Source organism: Tachypleus tridentatus, chromosome 7 (genome assembly GCF_004210375.1).
Source record: "Tachypleus tridentatus isolate NWPU-2018 chromosome 7, ASM421037v1, whole genome shotgun sequence".
Lineage (NCBI taxonomy): Eukaryota > Metazoa > Arthropoda > Merostomata > Xiphosura > Limulidae > Tachypleus > Tachypleus tridentatus.
In genome coordinates, this window is record NC_134831.1 from 36,471,955 (window position 1) to 36,490,285 (window position 18,331).

Here is an 18,331-nt window from a genome sequence, read left to right on the forward strand (position 1 = left end):
CTTCATAGATTGTCACACATGTGAAACATGTGAGTGGACGTTCAAAATCTAGAGGAGGTAAACTGAAAGTACAGAACCTTCTCTGGGAAGTCCCCTCACCACATGTAGGAATCTACCTCAAGAGAAAGTTGATTAATACCTTCATTACCTGTAGCATATCTTTGTCATTTTTTTGAAAATGGAGCATTGTTTTCATAATCATCAAGAATTTCTGCCTTTCTCTTCAAAATATCCTGGATTTGTGTTCTTCCCACTTAAAACTGCTCCACTGATTTTCTGGATGATGATCCACTTTTCGTTAGTTCTAAAACTTTGTATCTCTCATTTAAAGTTAATACTTTGTGATTAGGCAAGGCCATTTTGCATAAAATATTGTCTTTAAAATACAATCATAAACAAAATCCTTTTAAACTATCTAAAAACATATACTTTGTCTGAACATTTTTGTATATGTTCTACTACATATTTTAGTCATTAAAGACCTTCTACAAAGACAGATATGATGATGCACTATCTGTATTAAATTTTTGGACATTACTTATGGGATGACCTGATATAAAGAAATCATTAGGTGGTTCTGCATAAAACAGAGAACTACTTAATCAAGGTGACTGCTTGGGCAGTTTTGACCATAATGGTTATCACTAACTTTGAACGCAAGCATGCAAAACATTCTTATTTTAATTAATATGGTAATGTATGTAGTTTGGTGAATACACTTCTCAAATACTGCTTAGTCATATAAACTAGTTGAAGTATGTTACAGTCATGGAATCTGTAAACCTTACATGTAGAGATGGCCAGGATATCAACAGTCATAAGATTAATATGCATGGTAAAAAATTTACACTGGCACAAAATCTTACTTTAACAGATTATTGCCACTTACTTTCATTTACTTCTCTACTCTACAAGTCAAAACACAAGGAAAGAAACCATCCCTACAATACCAAACAAAAAAAGACTAACCAACAGAACTGTTCAACTTTCTTCTTGTTTCCATAGCAAAAGAATTGTATGATGTCATCAAATAGTTATAAATAACTAGTAGTAAATTAAAAAAAAAAAGTTTTAGTGCAAACAATGTTATCATTGTCCCTTGAAATGAGCTTTCTTACAGAAATAGGATATTCCTATAAAAAAGTTAAGTACAGGGTGAAACAGGAATTACCAGCCAATAATATATGTACATTAGATTACTGTAACATGTAGAATACTCAATGCTTTGTACATTATACAATTAGCATCTTTAGAAAGCTAACTCCTATATTATGTATGAAGTAGAAAACAATGAATATAAATAATATTCAATTTTATTTCATACACCCAGAGAATACACAAACTTTCAGTCAGAGCAAAAACATCACAAAACAACTAATAAAAAACATTTTGTGAATGTAAAATTACGTAGAAATGATACTATCAAAAAGAATACAGTGATGACACAGGTGTGCATAAGTCATCCCTACATGACTTAAATCTTAATATTTAATGTTATACTGCAAGATGTATACTTGACTTTAATAGCACTGCAGCTCAGAAGATTAGCTGTTCTTGTTCATTGCTGCCTTCTATATGCAAACTTTTTTATTATGTATGCCAAAAGCCCTCCTCGCCTCCCCTATTGAAATAAAATTATTGCAGCATGTCTCTTATGTAAATCATCATGCATCACATATCCACCAAAACTGTAAAGAACATTACACTGATCTTATTTAGAGACTAAAAATCATGCAAGGGTAACTTATAGTAACTTTATCAATTGTGATTATACAAATTTTACACTTACTTGAGGAAGCAATATATTTTGGTAACCAAAAGAGAAATGTATAACTGACTAGCTTGGCAAAGAATAGGCATAATGAAAAGTCAATCACACCCTAAAATATAAAAATATAAGAAGGGTCATACAAGAGAGTTACAATGAAGAAAAGGGGCTGTTGTTTAACTGATAAAGACTTAAGGTAATTTTTTATAAATAATATAACCTACAATAACATCAATCAAATCTTCTATTTTAAAACTGTAAACATTTAAAATTAAGACCTTCAATAACTGCCATATGAGATTTTTAGAACGCCTGTTTGTGATAATGATAGATTTATTTCTCTACATCATTTAAGTCACAAGTAATTATACCTAAAATGTTGTAAGTGATTATGTGTGACTATCAGAGATGAAACAAATACCTGTTTCAAAATTTTACATTGTTTGTAAGTTAAGTGAGTACTTCTTAAAAAGCAAGTAATGAAATTTAACAACTACAATTTCCTTATTAACAAAATATAGTGGCCAAATATACTAAGAGAATCTCAGTTTTAATGTTGTGTACTTTATCAAGACAGGAAACTGAATATTAAAATCTCAATAAAAATAGTTGCTAAATTTTACTTATTCATTAAAGTTACACTTGCCCTATTTTTTTTATTTTCATGAAAGATTTGAAGAAAATTTATAATAGTTATGATGTAAAGTATTTCTATTTGTGTTACCCATTTGATGAATGTATGATACAATTTATTATTAATTTACATCACATAAAGGTTTCCTGATAGGTGTATTCAAAACATATCTCCAAAAGTAGTAAGATAAAATAATTCAACCTGAAATATTTATAGAGAGATATTTTGTACTAGTTGGTTCTACAGATATTGTGAATATTTATTAGAGGACTTAAATGTACACTGAAATCCACACAGAACCTTAAAATAATGTATCTTTACAAATATCAAATTTTGTGAATAAAGAAAACTATATGAAGAGAGCAGTTAACAAAAGTAAAACATGACTATATTAACATACAACACAGTTTCTTGTAATCTCTTGGAAGAGTCTGTGAGGAGGTGTTCAGATGTCCATCAAGAACAGTTTAGTTTTATTACTATTCAAGCCGGTTGTTAATACAACAGAAGACAAAGCAATTGTCTTCTGCTGTGGTTGTTATATTTGAATAAGTGATAATTTAAAAACATATTTTTCAATCTTCCTGTGAAGTATTGTTTCAAATCTTTTTTTAGAGAAATAAAAAAAGTAATAGACAAATTTTAAAGTAATATTTTTGATAAATTTATAGTAAAGATACATTAAATACTAAAAACTTAATTTTCTAGGAGTTCTAAAATTAAAAGAAACAAATATGAAAACTCACTGGTATCTTCAATGCTCCCCAAAATGTAATGGCCTTGTTTGAATTTGGAAATTCTAAATTGGGATTTATCTTCTCATCAATTAGTGGTGCAGTTTCAGTGGACTAAAAATTCATAAGCATATCAAATGAAATAAGAATATCACTAAAATATTATTCTGAAGCACATATTCAATTTTTCAAGCCCTGTCATTTATTAAGTTCCAGCTATAATGTATTAGAATGTTAATAAATTTGCCCTGAACCTGGAACACTCAATTTAAATTAGTATTATGAGAATGCTCTTACCAACTGTGCCACCAAAACTTGTGTCCCTACCACACAAACCTTCCCATTATGGGACACAAACAGAACAAAACTAGTTGTTTAATGTATTCAGTTCAAAATTATTCTTTACAATAAAGTAACAAATTCACAAGTATAAATAGTTTTATACCACTGATATAAGATAAAAGTATGTATTACAGATATATGGAACTCTTTATGATGCTTGATTCGTGTCGAAGTATTTGACAACTCACAAAATTAATAAATAAATGACTCAATTAAAGCAAAAATCAACAATGATCACAAAAGGCCTAAATTATCTTATTATTAGTCCAGCCAAAGAATATTTTCTGGAAGTTAAGTCTTGTAAATGAACACCAGGGTGATCAGCTCTTTAACATTGACCAGTGATACATAAAATTACCAACTAAATAATATTAAGATTAAATCAACTGTAACATAAATAACCAACTAATCAGAATTCATGCTTCCAATTACTGTTGTACTCCATTTATCAAATTATCCAGGTAATCAAAATATTACCATTATGATTTCTCAATATTATTTTTGATTAATTGAAGGTTTTTCAACTTAATTAACTGAGGTCACAAAAACAAAGATAAAGAATCTTAAAAGGACATTATGAAGATAGTCATCTGGTAAAGCATCACAAACTTGGAGCAATAAGTTTGTCAAAGTTTTTCAGTCTACCTGGAGATACAGCAAAGGTACTTTTATGTTAGACCATTAACAATAAAGTCATCTGATGATGGTAACATGTTGCACATAGCTACTATTTGCCTGTTTTTTTGTACAGTATTTATCAGGGAATTCTCAAAGAGTCATATTCCCTATATTGTACCTTTATTACCGAGCATATATTCTGCTAAGCAGTATTGAACATAATGTCCAAGTACTGGATTAAAATCATAACTCAGGGATGTAATATCTTCCTCAAATTCTGCTGTAAAACATATAGATAACACAATAAAGTTAATTCATGAAATGTTTATGATAAGATTAAGTTATTCAAGGAATATGCAAGTAACATTAGTTCCAAAATCTCCACAGAGGATACACCTAAAAGTTCAGGAAAAATAACTACAGTTTCACTTCCAAACACAATGTTTCCTTACTTCTCCAAAACTTCCATGATGATAAACTGGAGTTTTACAGCCTACATCTTCTGGAGCTGTAATAATAGAAAAAAACTACTATATTTACTGAACTTAGTAACATCAGTTATTTATTCATCTTAATATACTAACGTTGCCACCCTAATTTGGCTGTTTAAAACATTATTAACCAACCAATTCCATTGCATTTAAAAGAATAAGAGTTTGTTGGTTTAATTTTTCAATACAGTTTTCAGTATTCAAATAACAATGAAAACTGTAAAAGTTTGGATAGAAAATTGTAAATTTCTTTATGGATGTAACTAAAAAATTTGAGCTCTGACACCTTAACAACTTAATCTTGAGTCATTTATCAACCAGCTGACAATGTATCATTAATACTTGATATTTAAGGCATAAATTCCCAAAGCAATCTCATTAATGACCTCTGCACAACTGCTTAACCTGTCCAGATTGCAACAAAAGTTTGGCATGCTTGAAGCAATGTTCACAACAGCACCATTTGTAAAGTCTCTCATAGACATTCACTGTTTATGTATCACTAGTTTCACTAAGCTTTAAATGTCTTGATTATGCCAACATCCACTGTGACTTGACATGACAGTAACATAAGTAATTTTAATAACATCTCAATATTTGTTATAGTTTCTATGTATATCCATACTGTAAAGGTTGTTCTCAGAAAAACAGCCATACACTGGTACCCACTGGCACTTTGTGGTCAGTAATTACCACCTGTTTTCATTTACCCCTTCTTATGTGTTGTAGAGTCATACCAATTACCAAATCATTTACTTCATTTTCTGTTATAGCCACCTCCTACTTGACTCTTCTGGAGTCACACAGGTTTCAAATCATGTATCCACAAGAAATGTATGTTTGTTACCTCGTGTCTTTTTTGTTATAGTTATCCCTGGTTGACTCTTCTGCAAAGTCATAGAGATTACCAAATCATGTATCCATGGGAGTTGCATATCTGTTACTTCATTTCCTATTTTAGTCAACCCCTACTTGACTTTTCTGGAGTCATACAGATTACTAAATCATGTACCCATGGGAATTGCATACATGTTACTTCATTTCCTGTTATAGTCACCCCTACTTGGCTTCTCTGGAGTCATACAGATTACTGAATCATTTATCCACAGGAACTGCATGTTTGTTATAATAAATAGCTGTTTGGATTCATAACATGAATGTATGGATTATTGATTAAGTTTCTCAATATAGAACTTGTCAATGTGAAACACTATCTACAAAACGAATTTACTGTACAATGAAATTTCTTTTCATTTTCTTTGTTTGTTTTGTAAAGATGAAAACACAAATGGCAGTTTAATGGCAAGTATTCCACAATGAGTTAAATTACATAAGATGCTATACATATTAGATATGCTGTCTGTAATGTGATATTTTTAATGAAACTAAAATTTCAGTATCAACTAAGTAGAACACATGACAACTTTTGTCTATATGTTTAAATAATAACATATTACACAAACATGTAAGTAAAATCTAAAAGCCTATATAAAAAATAAAAACCTTACTAATATATTCCACGTTTATATGACAAAATATTTTGTAGAAAAATTATTGTAACACTGAGTGTAACAATGTGTTATTAGATGCATACAAATGACAAAATAATTTGTACAAGTATTCATCTAAGACTAACTGTAAAATATGTTAGAAATATATATATGTAAATCTTGTGTAAAACATTTATGAAATCCTGTTGTTTTTTTGTTTAGGCAATATATCATGGCACTATACCTGATACATTCAAAATGACACTTTACATAGTCCAACTAAGTACCAGGTACTAACCTTTGATTGTCCAACTAAATACCTGTCATGTCATAAATGGTTTGAAGTTTCTTAGTAACTCCTCACAAAATAATTAAACTGTTGCAAAAACACAACTATACAGTTATCATGTTTATTCATAACAAAAAGCAATAATTTACAAGAAGCATTTATTGATTTTATTAAAAAAATAAAACTACACGTAAAAAGGTTTAATACTAAAAAATATAAAGAAGGAACTTAGCACTCACCAGGTACAAGGAAAAGAAAAATTAAAAAACCAGAAACTCCAACAATGCCTGCAGGAATAATAAATGAATAGCCCCAGTTTTCTTCTACATAAACCCCTGCCACGTAAGCCCCAAGTATGTTTCCTAAATAAAGGTGAGAATTCCATAATCCAAACAGAAGACCCCGTCTGAAACACATTATTTACATGTTAAATTAATAAAAATGCAATATTACTAATAAACCATTGTGATCAATAACACTTTTATACAGATACAAGAAACATCAATGTGTCATGTTAAATTAATGAAAATTCACCCTTAAGAGTTGGGTACAAATAACCAGCTTTACGATGGTTTCAGGTATTAGAAATATAATTTGGGAACTATTAATAACCAGGTGTTGTTAAAAAATAGAGCAAAAGACCAATTGTTATAATGCCTTTTAACTAAAATGGTTTTATAAATTTAGCTTTACACCCATCAAAATTAAACTACAGTTAAAATCCATGTATTAAAACAAAATCCTACCTTTTCAGACTTGTTTATGCACAGGGAATTTCAAAGTCTTTTTTGAGACAACCTAAGACCACTATGGTCTGTCTCATACCTTTCCTAACTGCATATTTCACTACCATGCATGATGAAAGACTGTAAATATAGTAATTTCAATGACATACTAACATGTATTATATCTGTGGTGACAGTGTCAGTCTGCTATTCATTTTGATGAAAAGGTTGACACAAGAAACATCTGGGTATAGTAATAGTTTCTGTTTATTTTAAAACTTCACAGATTGTTTAGTGTCACTGGGTTTTTCTAGAAAATCTCATTATAAGATTTCATGATATTATCAGGTATTCTTTCACTACTGCCACAGTTGTTTACAATACTTTATTTTTTCATAAAAAAACTTTATGATTTAGTTTAATATTGAGTTAAGGTCTTAATAAACAAATCACAACATCACAGATTAGCAAAATAAAACTTCAAAAAATGTACATTACATATTATTTCCTGTATCATTTGTAAACAAAACTAAAAACCTGTGTATATACAAAAAATTATAATTTAATAAAACTAGATTGTTAATTTTAGAGCAATGTGAATGTTTTCTCTGATACAACTTAGTTTATTTTAGTAATTATTGTAAAATATATTTACCTAGCTTTCCCAAACCAGTTTCCAAGGCAAGTAACAAGACTTGGCCATCCTGTGCTTTGAAATGCTCCACAAAATAGCTATTGTAAAGATAATATATCATTTTTATGATAATGTAAAAAATACTCAGTGATAATTGTACACAGAATAATACATATTACAACAAATCAGTCAAAACCATATTTAAATACACATAGTACTTACATACACACACACACACACATATATATATATATAAACATATATCATATAGATGTACTAGATTATTTTAATAGTTAAACAAGTCTTTCCTAAGAGATGAATAAATGTATTTCATTTTGACAAAAGGAAATAATTAACATTTAGTACAGAAGCTACAGACAAACAAGTCATACCAGTTTTACAAATTTGTTTAACAAATTATTTTCTGGCTGAATGAAGTAAACAAAAGTTATGTATGCATGCCTAGCCAAAATTTAGTTTATCTTAAGATATTTTACACAGCAATATTCAAGTAAACTGACATCTAACAGAAGAGCCAGTTAATCACAGATTCATGACTGTTAAGAAACAAACAAATTAAACATGGACAGTTAAGAAAAACAAGGACACAAAAAATCATGGCATGTGATACTTTGTTGTGTGGCCAAATCGACCTTCAGAACAAACCTTGTGTTATCAACAGCAGTGACAGTTCAACAATTTACCTGTAGCTGAGACTGTGGTATTTTCTGTGAATGTGTTCTACTGGACCATTACTTCACATACTAAATTTCAATAAAAGTCATTAAGAAATATAATAGATATAATATCTCAAATTTTGACTGATTTTTTTCCTTTTTTCTTTCTTCACACTGAAAGTACAGAAATCGTATTTTATAAAAAAAACATATTTAACCTTTATGTCTTTTGTTTTTTTTCAAATTTCATATATTGATAGATCTTTACAACATTACAATTAGGTTTCAAATTTGGTTTAAATAAAAGCTATATGTGCAAAGTTATTCAGCAAAAAGCATTCAAATTTGTCCAACAATTTGGTCTGAATTTTTCACTGCAGCTAATATTTACTGCAAGTGGCCAATTTTTAGTTTTTGCCATTTGGACTAAAGATGATTGATTTAGAGCAGTAAAACTATTAGGTGAAAGGGCATGCATGTACATAAGTATTGATTAGGCCAAGCAATTCAGATTTAGCAGTTTCTAACTCAAGCTTCCAAAAGAATCATACCAGTTCATTGCCAAGTTTTAAGCGAAAATGTGCTACATTTTATGAAACTCTCCTTATTGAAGAGCATTTAGTGTCAAATAATATTATCTTAAGCAATAAGCATAAATTATGATGCTTGATATGGCTGTACTGAATGCATGCAGGTGATGATAATAAACTATTAATCCAGATTCTATGGCATTACTTTAAAGGAACTTATTAACACTGTTTAAGAAAAGAAAAACTTCCACTATATATTTTAAAGAATCTGACTAATTCTGTAAGGTTGTTTTGAATAATAGGGTTGGAATCCTAAACTAATGCTGGTTACTACCAAGTGTCACTTTCTTAGTTTGTTGGTGTGCACTGACAAAAAGTAATGCTACTTAGTCAAAAACAGTGTAGCCCAAAAAAGGATTAAAGGAATGTAATTAAAAACAATAGCCAAAGAAATAGAAATGATAAGAATTTACAGCAAATATCTGTTCATTAGTTAGCTAGATCTTGCATTTTGTTTTACACACAATCATGTTTTGTTGTTTGGTAACATCCAGTTTATGGGGCCATGAAAATCAAAAACACAAGAAAGATTGAGAAAATTTAGTAGACTTAACTATGGAAATGCCTAACTTATAACCCCAAGTGAAATAAACACAGATAGCATCCTGCAAGTACAGAGGTTATACACTTCAGCCAATGGTCTAGATGCAATCTTAGACCAAGCCAGTCTTACAAGTTTCTGTATTTTCTGTTTGAATAGGTTAACTTCCAAGACGTTTATACAGAAACACATTCATGTTCTTTGACTTAAAAACAAGAGTTGCAGCATAAAGCCTTCTCCCATGTAAAAGACCTTGAGACATATGGTCAACACAAACTGCAAAGAAATTTAGAAAAAAATAACAGTACGTAACAAATTGTTTACTTTTTCATGTTCCTGGGCAGAAAGTGTTATTTCCAAATTGCTTATGCATAAAGTAAATGGAAAAGACCTATTTTTCTCTTCAAACTTTGCTTTTGTGACCTGGGTAATGAATTTTTCAAATTTACCCATTTTCCAGAACATTCCAGGTATATTCAGTGCTGAGTAGCTGATAGAGAATTTTCTAGAACTGCATCAAGACCTTGCTAAAAGCCTTGAAGTATGATGAGTGTGACTGGGAGGTTATCAAAGACATCAAAATGGTGTCATTCCTAATGGGTCTCCAAGGAGGTTTCACCAAGTTTCCCTGTTATCTTTGCCTTTGGGACAGCAGGGACACCACAGTGCACTATAACAGGAAGCACTGGCCATAATGGACCAAGTTCTCAATGGGAAGATACAGTATTAAGTGTGACCCACTGGTGGACCTCCAGAAAATGTTGTTCCTACCAATGCACATAAAATTGGGTTTTATGAAACAATTTGTCACAGATCTTCGTAAGGAGTCTGCAGCCTTCAAATACCTTTGAGACTTCTTCCCTAAGCTGTCTGAGGCAAAGTTCAAAGCTGGTGTCTTTACTGGACCAAAAATAAAGAAGATCTTGGAATGCACAGAATTCTCCAAGAAGCTCAGTAGGAAGGAAAAAAAGCTTGAGGCAGCTTTGTCGCAGTGGTTCGAGGCTTCTTGGGCAATCACAAGGCCGAAAATTATGTGGAACTGGTTGAGGCTCTGGTGAAGAACTATGGCAAAATGGGCTGCAGAATGTCCCTCAAAGTCCATATCATCCATGTCCATCAATACATTCATCTTGATAAATTCAAGAACATGGGAGCATACTCAGAGGATCAAAGCGAGCACTTCCACCAAAATATCCTGGACTTTGAACTCTGCTACCAAGGAGCATATAACGAAAACTTGATGGGAGACTATATTTGGGAGCTGATACATGAAAGTGATTTACATTACAGTCACAAATTTTGTAAAACTACTCACTTCTAAACGTTTTTGTTCATTTTTGTATAACATTGGTATAATGACATGTATATCTTGATTCATTTGTTGTTTTATTCAAACCTTATGTAAATGAAAAATGTGCAAATTTGCCCGTTTTTACATAGAAAATAGGTTAATTTCTAAATTTCATTATCCAGGTCACAAAAGCAAAGTTTGAATGGAATAATGACCATTATCTGTACTTTTACAACACAAGCAATTAAGAAATAACACATACTATCCAGGAACAAAATGTGTGTTACATAGCGTAATTGAACTGACCCAAATAAAGGTATACTCATTCTATACTAGTTATGGCTATTTCAGTCCAAACATCAATAATGTTGATTCTCAATTAATAGGACTGGATATGCTTTTTAAAACATAATTTTACCATAAATAAGGTTTTTGTTCTGTAAATTAATTTATGTGAAACCAGTTTTTCTCCAGTTCTACATGAATGCATGAGCATAACATACAGCATTTTTTTGTCTGATAAAAACTGCAAAACATTATTGATATACACAACTTACTTAAACATATACCTATTAAGAACAAATGTCTTCAAGTTTTTCTCTAAAACAAAAATTATAATCAAGTAAACCATGTTTTATATCAAATTTAGAAAATTTATGCACACCATTAAGTACAGTCCAACTAAATACCAGGTGCTAACCTTTCACAGTCCAACTAAATAACCAGGTACAACTTTTGACAGTCCAACTAAATTCCAGGTGCTAACTTTTGACAGTCCAACTAAATACCAGGTGCTAACTTTTGACAATCCAACTAAATACCAGGTGCTAACTTTTGACAATCCAACTTTATACTGCTAACCTTAAACAGTCCAACTAAAAACCAGAAGCTGATAACATTCTGGTGTACAGAGCCTCTAGTAAAACTGAAATATTTGCAACTCATAGGCTGTACAACATGAAATTCAGAGGGCTTTGTTACCAAACAGGTGGCAGAAAGCAAACTGTATGCTAAGACAATCACCTGAATACATGTATCAAGCTATGGAAAGGTAAAGCTACACAAAAGAAGCTGACAAGCTCAAAAGAGCTTTGTCACATCCTGCTGCAGGATATGAGCCTACTATACACTAGTAAGGTGAAAGCAGCAATTATAAAGGGAATGAGACTGCTGGAAAATAAAGTACTGTATGGTATAAGTAAGAAAAACAAAGATGTGGAATCAGTAAGACAGTATACAGACAGAAGGTCACTGGTAACATTGATACAAGAATTCTCTTCCACTGCCTGAGAGGCTTAGCACCTTCAGGAGCAACCACTGGGATTGTGTCACTTACTAGTCAAAGTCTCCAGTAAAATTGCAAATTTATGTATAAATATTACACACAGATTTGAAAATGAATTAGTTTAATAAAAAATCAAATTTCATGGTTAGCATACATAAGTTTAAATTTTTGGAACTTTGAAAAATCAGTTTTACAGTTTATAAAAGTAAAAAGTATTATATGGTTAATTTATATTATTTAAAACATTCATAGAACTTGAAACTTTCATATTCCAAGTACAGAGTTTCATAAGTTAAAGAAATTTCACCACAATACACATTACAAACTTTTTGATTAGGTTCAAATAAAACAGTATCAAATTAAGTTGCTTATTTACCTGAACAATAATCAGATAAGTAAATGAATGAATCCCCTGACTATAAGCCAATCCAAATAAGTAAGTAAAGACTCCACTCATTAACATGCCAATAGCTAGAAAATATCTCAGGTCCACACGTTCAGCTACAAAACCACTAAAATAAAATTCAAATGTTCACAGTATGTTCACCTATTGTTTTCCTTCCTTTGCAATATTTAAAAATTTTTACTCATATCTTTTAAAAAGTTATCCAACTCTTTTTGAACCTTTGTGCACAAAACTAATGTTAATAACCTCAGGTTTCTTAATATTTCTTTATAAATCTATGAAACCTAAAATTAAAACATTAGCAAACCTATATAAAATTACAGTTATTATGTATTTATTAATACAGATAATATTTTTTCATGTTTGTAACATTACATTAGGTGATGGTCTCAAGCTATTAGTTTAAAGTGATTGTTTCTGTTGCACATAAACTTTTCTACATCACAGCTTTATTTAGCAAGCATCTCAAATGAACTGTGATGTATTGCTATGTTGCATTCACTCATAGCATAACTGCATAAATTTGATCTGCCATTGGTAAGGTACATACAAACTTGCCAACAATAAATTTTGAAAAAATAGTAATCCTTCCAGAACAAGGTAAAAATTTCAAAATATGTAAACACAACTGGTGTCACTATTAATTATGTTTTATCTAATACTTACTAATTACAATATTCTGTTAATCAAGAGCCCTGTAAGTAAAGCTCTTGGCTTTCTTGAGGAAAAAAATTGTAAATTTTTGGAAGAAACATGACTTTTGTGCTATCTCTATCTAACTTATCAGCACTGATTCTAAGGTGGAGTCCTCGAAAGTCCATCCTGAATTTGTGAACAAGTGAGAAAACCCTCTCACAACCCATATTGCAATGTGATATTATAAGAATATACTTCATTACTTTGAAGAGTTTTTAAAGTTGTCCAGCTCATTTTTCACTTTTCCAATACTATAACAACACTTGTCTGCTGGCTCACTGAGATTTACTTCAGTCAATGGATCAGCTTGGAAAGTGAGAAGTTGCTGCTAAAGGCAATTCATTGTACTGGCCCTTGATACATCCCTGCAATGAATGGCTTCAATTTTCCAACACATTACTTAAACAATTCCAAATAACGACTTTTTCTGACAGATATGTCTGCTGCTTCTGCATGTTTCAAAGTTGTGTCCTGAAGTGGGAATTTCATGGTAATATGTTATGTCTTCATACAAAGAGATGCGGTTTACTATGTCAAGCTTTGAAAGGAAAGAGATAACTTCATAACCAATTACAACTTTCTAATTTTAAATTGAATTTGAAGTCTTTCAAATTCAAATCTAAAATAATTGAACAATTTGAAATTGTGTGTGGTGTCACAAGTCTGCTTAAAATTCCTTAAATAATGCAAACATTTTAATACAGTTGTTCAGAAATAATGCATATACAACATATCTCTTTTATGTAAGCAACTTGTTCAGTCTATCCTCTCACAAATATGTTTCCTGGTATTTGGTGTCAGGTGCATCCTATACCCTCTCACTTGCCTTTACAATTTTATCTGCAACTTTCTTAGAGGAACCATCCATAGAAGGCCCAGATCCCTACCAAGGAAATACACTGACAGACTGCCTTGGCTTGGAAGTTGTTTCTATGTGTTTTTCCATACAATAATTTTCTTTCTTTACTGATATCTCTGATCTACAAGGAACAGACTCTACCTTCACATGGATTCTTATATTTCATTTTTTTTATTTTCATCATATTTGGCTACAAAATATTACTTGAAAGTTCTTCACTACTCAATTACTCACTGTAAGCATTTTCCAAGAGGCAGAAAAACACCCTTCAGAACACTTTGAGTCTCCACATCCCATATTCCCATATACTCTGGATTTCTCTAGGTCCTTGTTTTCTATTTGCAATATTGTTCAAATAGTAGTAATGTGAACAAGAATTTCATGAAATTGACATTGAAATTTATTTGCTGTTTTTTCCAGATAAGGGAGCAACATGAGTATCCCCAAACCAACATTTCAGGGTTAAGTTTCAGAAGAAAATATACAACATTTTTACTCCTTTTCTTCTTCTTATCACGTATGTGTTATGAACAACTAATGACATACAAGTTTCCAAATTTAAAGTACAAAGGTTATAAAGTAATCTATTTACTACCTTTTCTCCCTTGTCATCAAAGTATGTCACTACAATAATGTACAGTATACTGTCAATGTCATTACTGCCATCAGTGTACAAGTTGGAATCCCTATTTTAATGTTACTCAAAATTCACTCAGTTACACTACTGAACATTTTTACAAATACTACAGAGGTTTTGGTTCTATAATATCTGTATGTTTTAGTGATTTCCAAATCCAAAAAGATTATGCTCCAAATCAATCAAAGGAAGCTTGTGTTCCACAATAGAAGAGGTGAATAAACATTCACATAATTTTCTGATTTAATATCAGGTTTTACAAAACAAATTAGTCCAGTTTATTAATGCCAGACATCACCAAACAACTGTGGTGATGTTTAGAGGTGTTGAAATACTCTTTTAAGTCCTTTCACAGCCTTGAGCAATAAAGAAATCACAAACACAAATTCTATATCTTGCATAATTCATACACATTGAGAATAATCCAAAATCACTGAGCTCCAGCTCGCTATTTACTTTTCTTTTCTTCACTGGAGTCATTGGGAAAAAGCAGAACCACATTTTTACCCTTCAAAAAATAATGAGCACACTAGATTTACTATTTACAAGCTTTTTTAATAGGTTACTTCATGCATTTGAAAAATGGATATGTAGAGTGTAGATTGGTGAATTCTCTCTGAAAAAGTACTAGAAGAAAAAAAATATTGAAAGAGAGATTCTGTAATTTTCACATAAACATTTTAAAATAACACCAAAAGTTTTAAAGAAAACAGGACAATAACACTAAAATCGTAAAAGTTGGCAGGTCTGTATGTTGGACCAACCATCAAGTAATTATAGAAACACATGTTTAACAATGGTAGGGTATGTGAAATGCAGGCAGATGTTTCTGGAAAACCCTTATGAGATACTTTCTACTGTTTGCAAAATCATTTATTATTCTTTGTAATAGCTAAAACTCACTACTGGAACAAGTAAAAATTTATCTTATCATGAAGCACTCTTGTTGATTTTAGAAATGCATTTTCAGCTGAGCTGCAATATTTTTATTTTCCTCTATCATATATAAAACTAAATACAGCTAACACTATAACTACTTTTACAACAATGCATGACTATATTCAAATTGATTGTCTAAATGTACTGGACATAACCAAAACTGTAAAAAAAATTGTTACAAAAATAAACTGAGATCTATGGATTTCTTAACAAGTCACCACTTCCTGTGACTGTCATGTGATGCAATAGTCTAGGAAATACTGATACATTATATTTTCATACCTCATAATGTACTTCTAATAGCAACAAGCATTAGGTTACTAACACATGAGCAGTACATTTAGCCGCATCTTAAATTAAACTCATAATAATATGTACACATAATGTATTCTTATAACAACCTAATCAAACCATGTTGAAAGCAACATTAAAATACAAGAATCAGATGTCAGAAAAAATATAAAATTCATTTAAAATCTAAATGAGAATATTCCTTATGAATAAACTTGATAGATAAAACAACTGACGTATTTAATCTACAAATCACTTTATTAAGTAAACATTTCTAGAACTTAATACTGTAAAATGATGAAACTACTTCCAAATTTAACAAAGATATTTAGTTTTTATGCTTATATTTTGATGCATTAGAGGTTTATTTTAAATTTATTCAAATACTCAGTAAATTTAAAACTTGTCCATACATGCTTCAAAGGAAAACAGAACTCAATAAACTAAATTCAGTTATACAATTCTTAATGTCAAATTTAAATGAAATTGAAGAGATTTTATTAAAGTTTCAAGTTAAGTTACTAGACACTATTTATAGGTACAAAAGTTTTGTGAACAAAAAAGATTGAAGAAATGAAAATATTTATTTTATTTTGGTGAAACAATTCTTACAGTATGTTTAAGGAAACTGTGAGTTAATATTTTCTAGTTAATTTACAACAAACTAGTAAGGAACATGTTTATTCAGTATGCAAAGTTATTCAGTGTAATGTAAAATGAGCCCCCTCCCTCCCCCAAAAAAGGGGGAATTTAATGCCATTTGATCAGATATACTAAAATCAAGATGGATAGAGAACACATCATTAGGTCAAATTCTAAATAGAAAAATGTGTATTAAAACAGCAACATCATCCAACATTAGACACCACTTTCACTGTTTTTGTACTTCTAAAAGTAAGTAAAATGCCAGAAGAAACAAATTCTGACCTTCATGGACATAAAAAATCATTTAAATTTTTTCACATGTTTTCAAAGCATAATATAATAACACAGATCAACTACAAACTTTATCTAATTTTGGGAAACAACAAAATATACTATAAAGTATAAAGCATTCATTCTGTCTAAAAAGTTTATATAGTTTTTCCCATCAACCACCAAGTATGATCTTTTTAGCTGGCTGTTTCACACATACATTTGTCAAAGCACATCATTTAGAATCATTGCAACTCTACAGAATCTCTGCAAAATAGAAATTAAATCAAAATCATAAATTATTTTTAACTAAAGTTTAATGTTTTAACTCACCTTACAAACATAAAGAAGGCATACATAAACAAAAAAGCAGAATCTAAATATCCTAATAGCTCATTAGCATCTTTTCCATCTATTTGAAAAAAAGGATAAGAAATAAGTTTATATATTCAAAAACTGAAAGTTATAATGACAAAGAAATAAATTTAATAAAAATGATGATACAGATTAAAGTTTTTCTTTTCACAATTATAGAGAACTTTAGAATATTCATTAATTCATTTGTCCATTTTTTGTTTCTAAAATATTCAATTTACTTTATTAAGTAATTATCGTATTACAGTCCTGCAATAATATTGAGGAAAAACAGTAATCAAAGTATTACAACAATTTTAAGGAATTGTTTTTTTAGGTGTTAATGAAATATTATTAATATAGGATATAAGGTGTAATTAAGTTCCTATAAGAACAGAATCTGTGAGAGTAAGTTACTGAAGTAGTAAATACATTTAATTTTTTAAAACTTTTTATTGACTAATTGTATAATAAATCAAATGTTTGTTTCAGAAATGTTATTAAGTCAAATATCCTTCTATTATTTGGCTGGGAATTATTAAAAATGTTTACTTATGTACATATCAATCATGGCCAGTGTTGCATCAGTTTCATATAACATAAAACAAATACATACTTTGATTCATCAATATTCTTCACACAAGAGACAATAATATCTTTGTGTAAAATCAAATCAAATACACAATTATAAAGAATAGCTTCCTTGATTGATAATCTACTGTTCTGTTACAACTTTAATAAACAAAGTATTTTAACTCACCAAAAGGAGCCCAACTGCACCATGTATCTTTGTTCTGGCTTGTAATATGAACATCTGGTGGAGGTTTCAAAGTACTACAGTTTTGGCTGAGAACATTCTGTACAGTGTACAATTAAAAGAAAGGTTTGTATTATTTACAAAACTTAGTTATAGAAATGAATCAGGCTAATACTTTTAATGACCTTAACAACTAAATGAACAGTTTACTACACGTATGCAGAATTAGAAGTTGTAATACTCAATAAGTAAGAACATAAACACAGGTTACCTATAGAGCTATCAAAATGACATGAATATACATAGGTAGGTATACATAAAATAGCTTGCAAGTTAATTCTGATCATATACACATATTTGTAGGTCAA

The 18,331-nt window shown here is 30.2% G+C and overlaps 1 protein-coding gene across 2 annotated transcripts in view; it reads right to left on the minus strand.

Moving 5' to 3' along the window:
• Positions 1-18,331, minus strand: part of LOC143255441 (glucose-6-phosphate exchanger SLC37A2-like) — a 96,183-nt gene that overhangs the window by 21,343 nt on the left and 56,509 nt on the right. For both annotated transcript variants that reach the window (XM_076511112.1, XM_076511111.1), the window contains 8 exons: positions 17,967-18,063; positions 17,186-17,264; positions 12,486-12,621; positions 7,747-7,823; positions 6,606-6,772; positions 4,549-4,604; positions 3,149-3,250; positions 1,790-1,880 (listed from right to left, as the gene is read on the minus strand). In XM_076511112.1, coding sequence (XP_076367227.1) covers positions 1,790-1,880; positions 3,149-3,250; positions 4,549-4,604; positions 6,606-6,772; positions 7,747-7,823; positions 12,486-12,621; positions 17,186-17,264; positions 17,967-18,063 — 805 coding nt within the window. The remainder of the gene's footprint in view (positions 1-1,789; positions 1,881-3,148; positions 3,251-4,548; positions 4,605-6,605; positions 6,773-7,746; positions 7,824-12,485; positions 12,622-17,185; positions 17,265-17,966; positions 18,064-18,331) is intronic.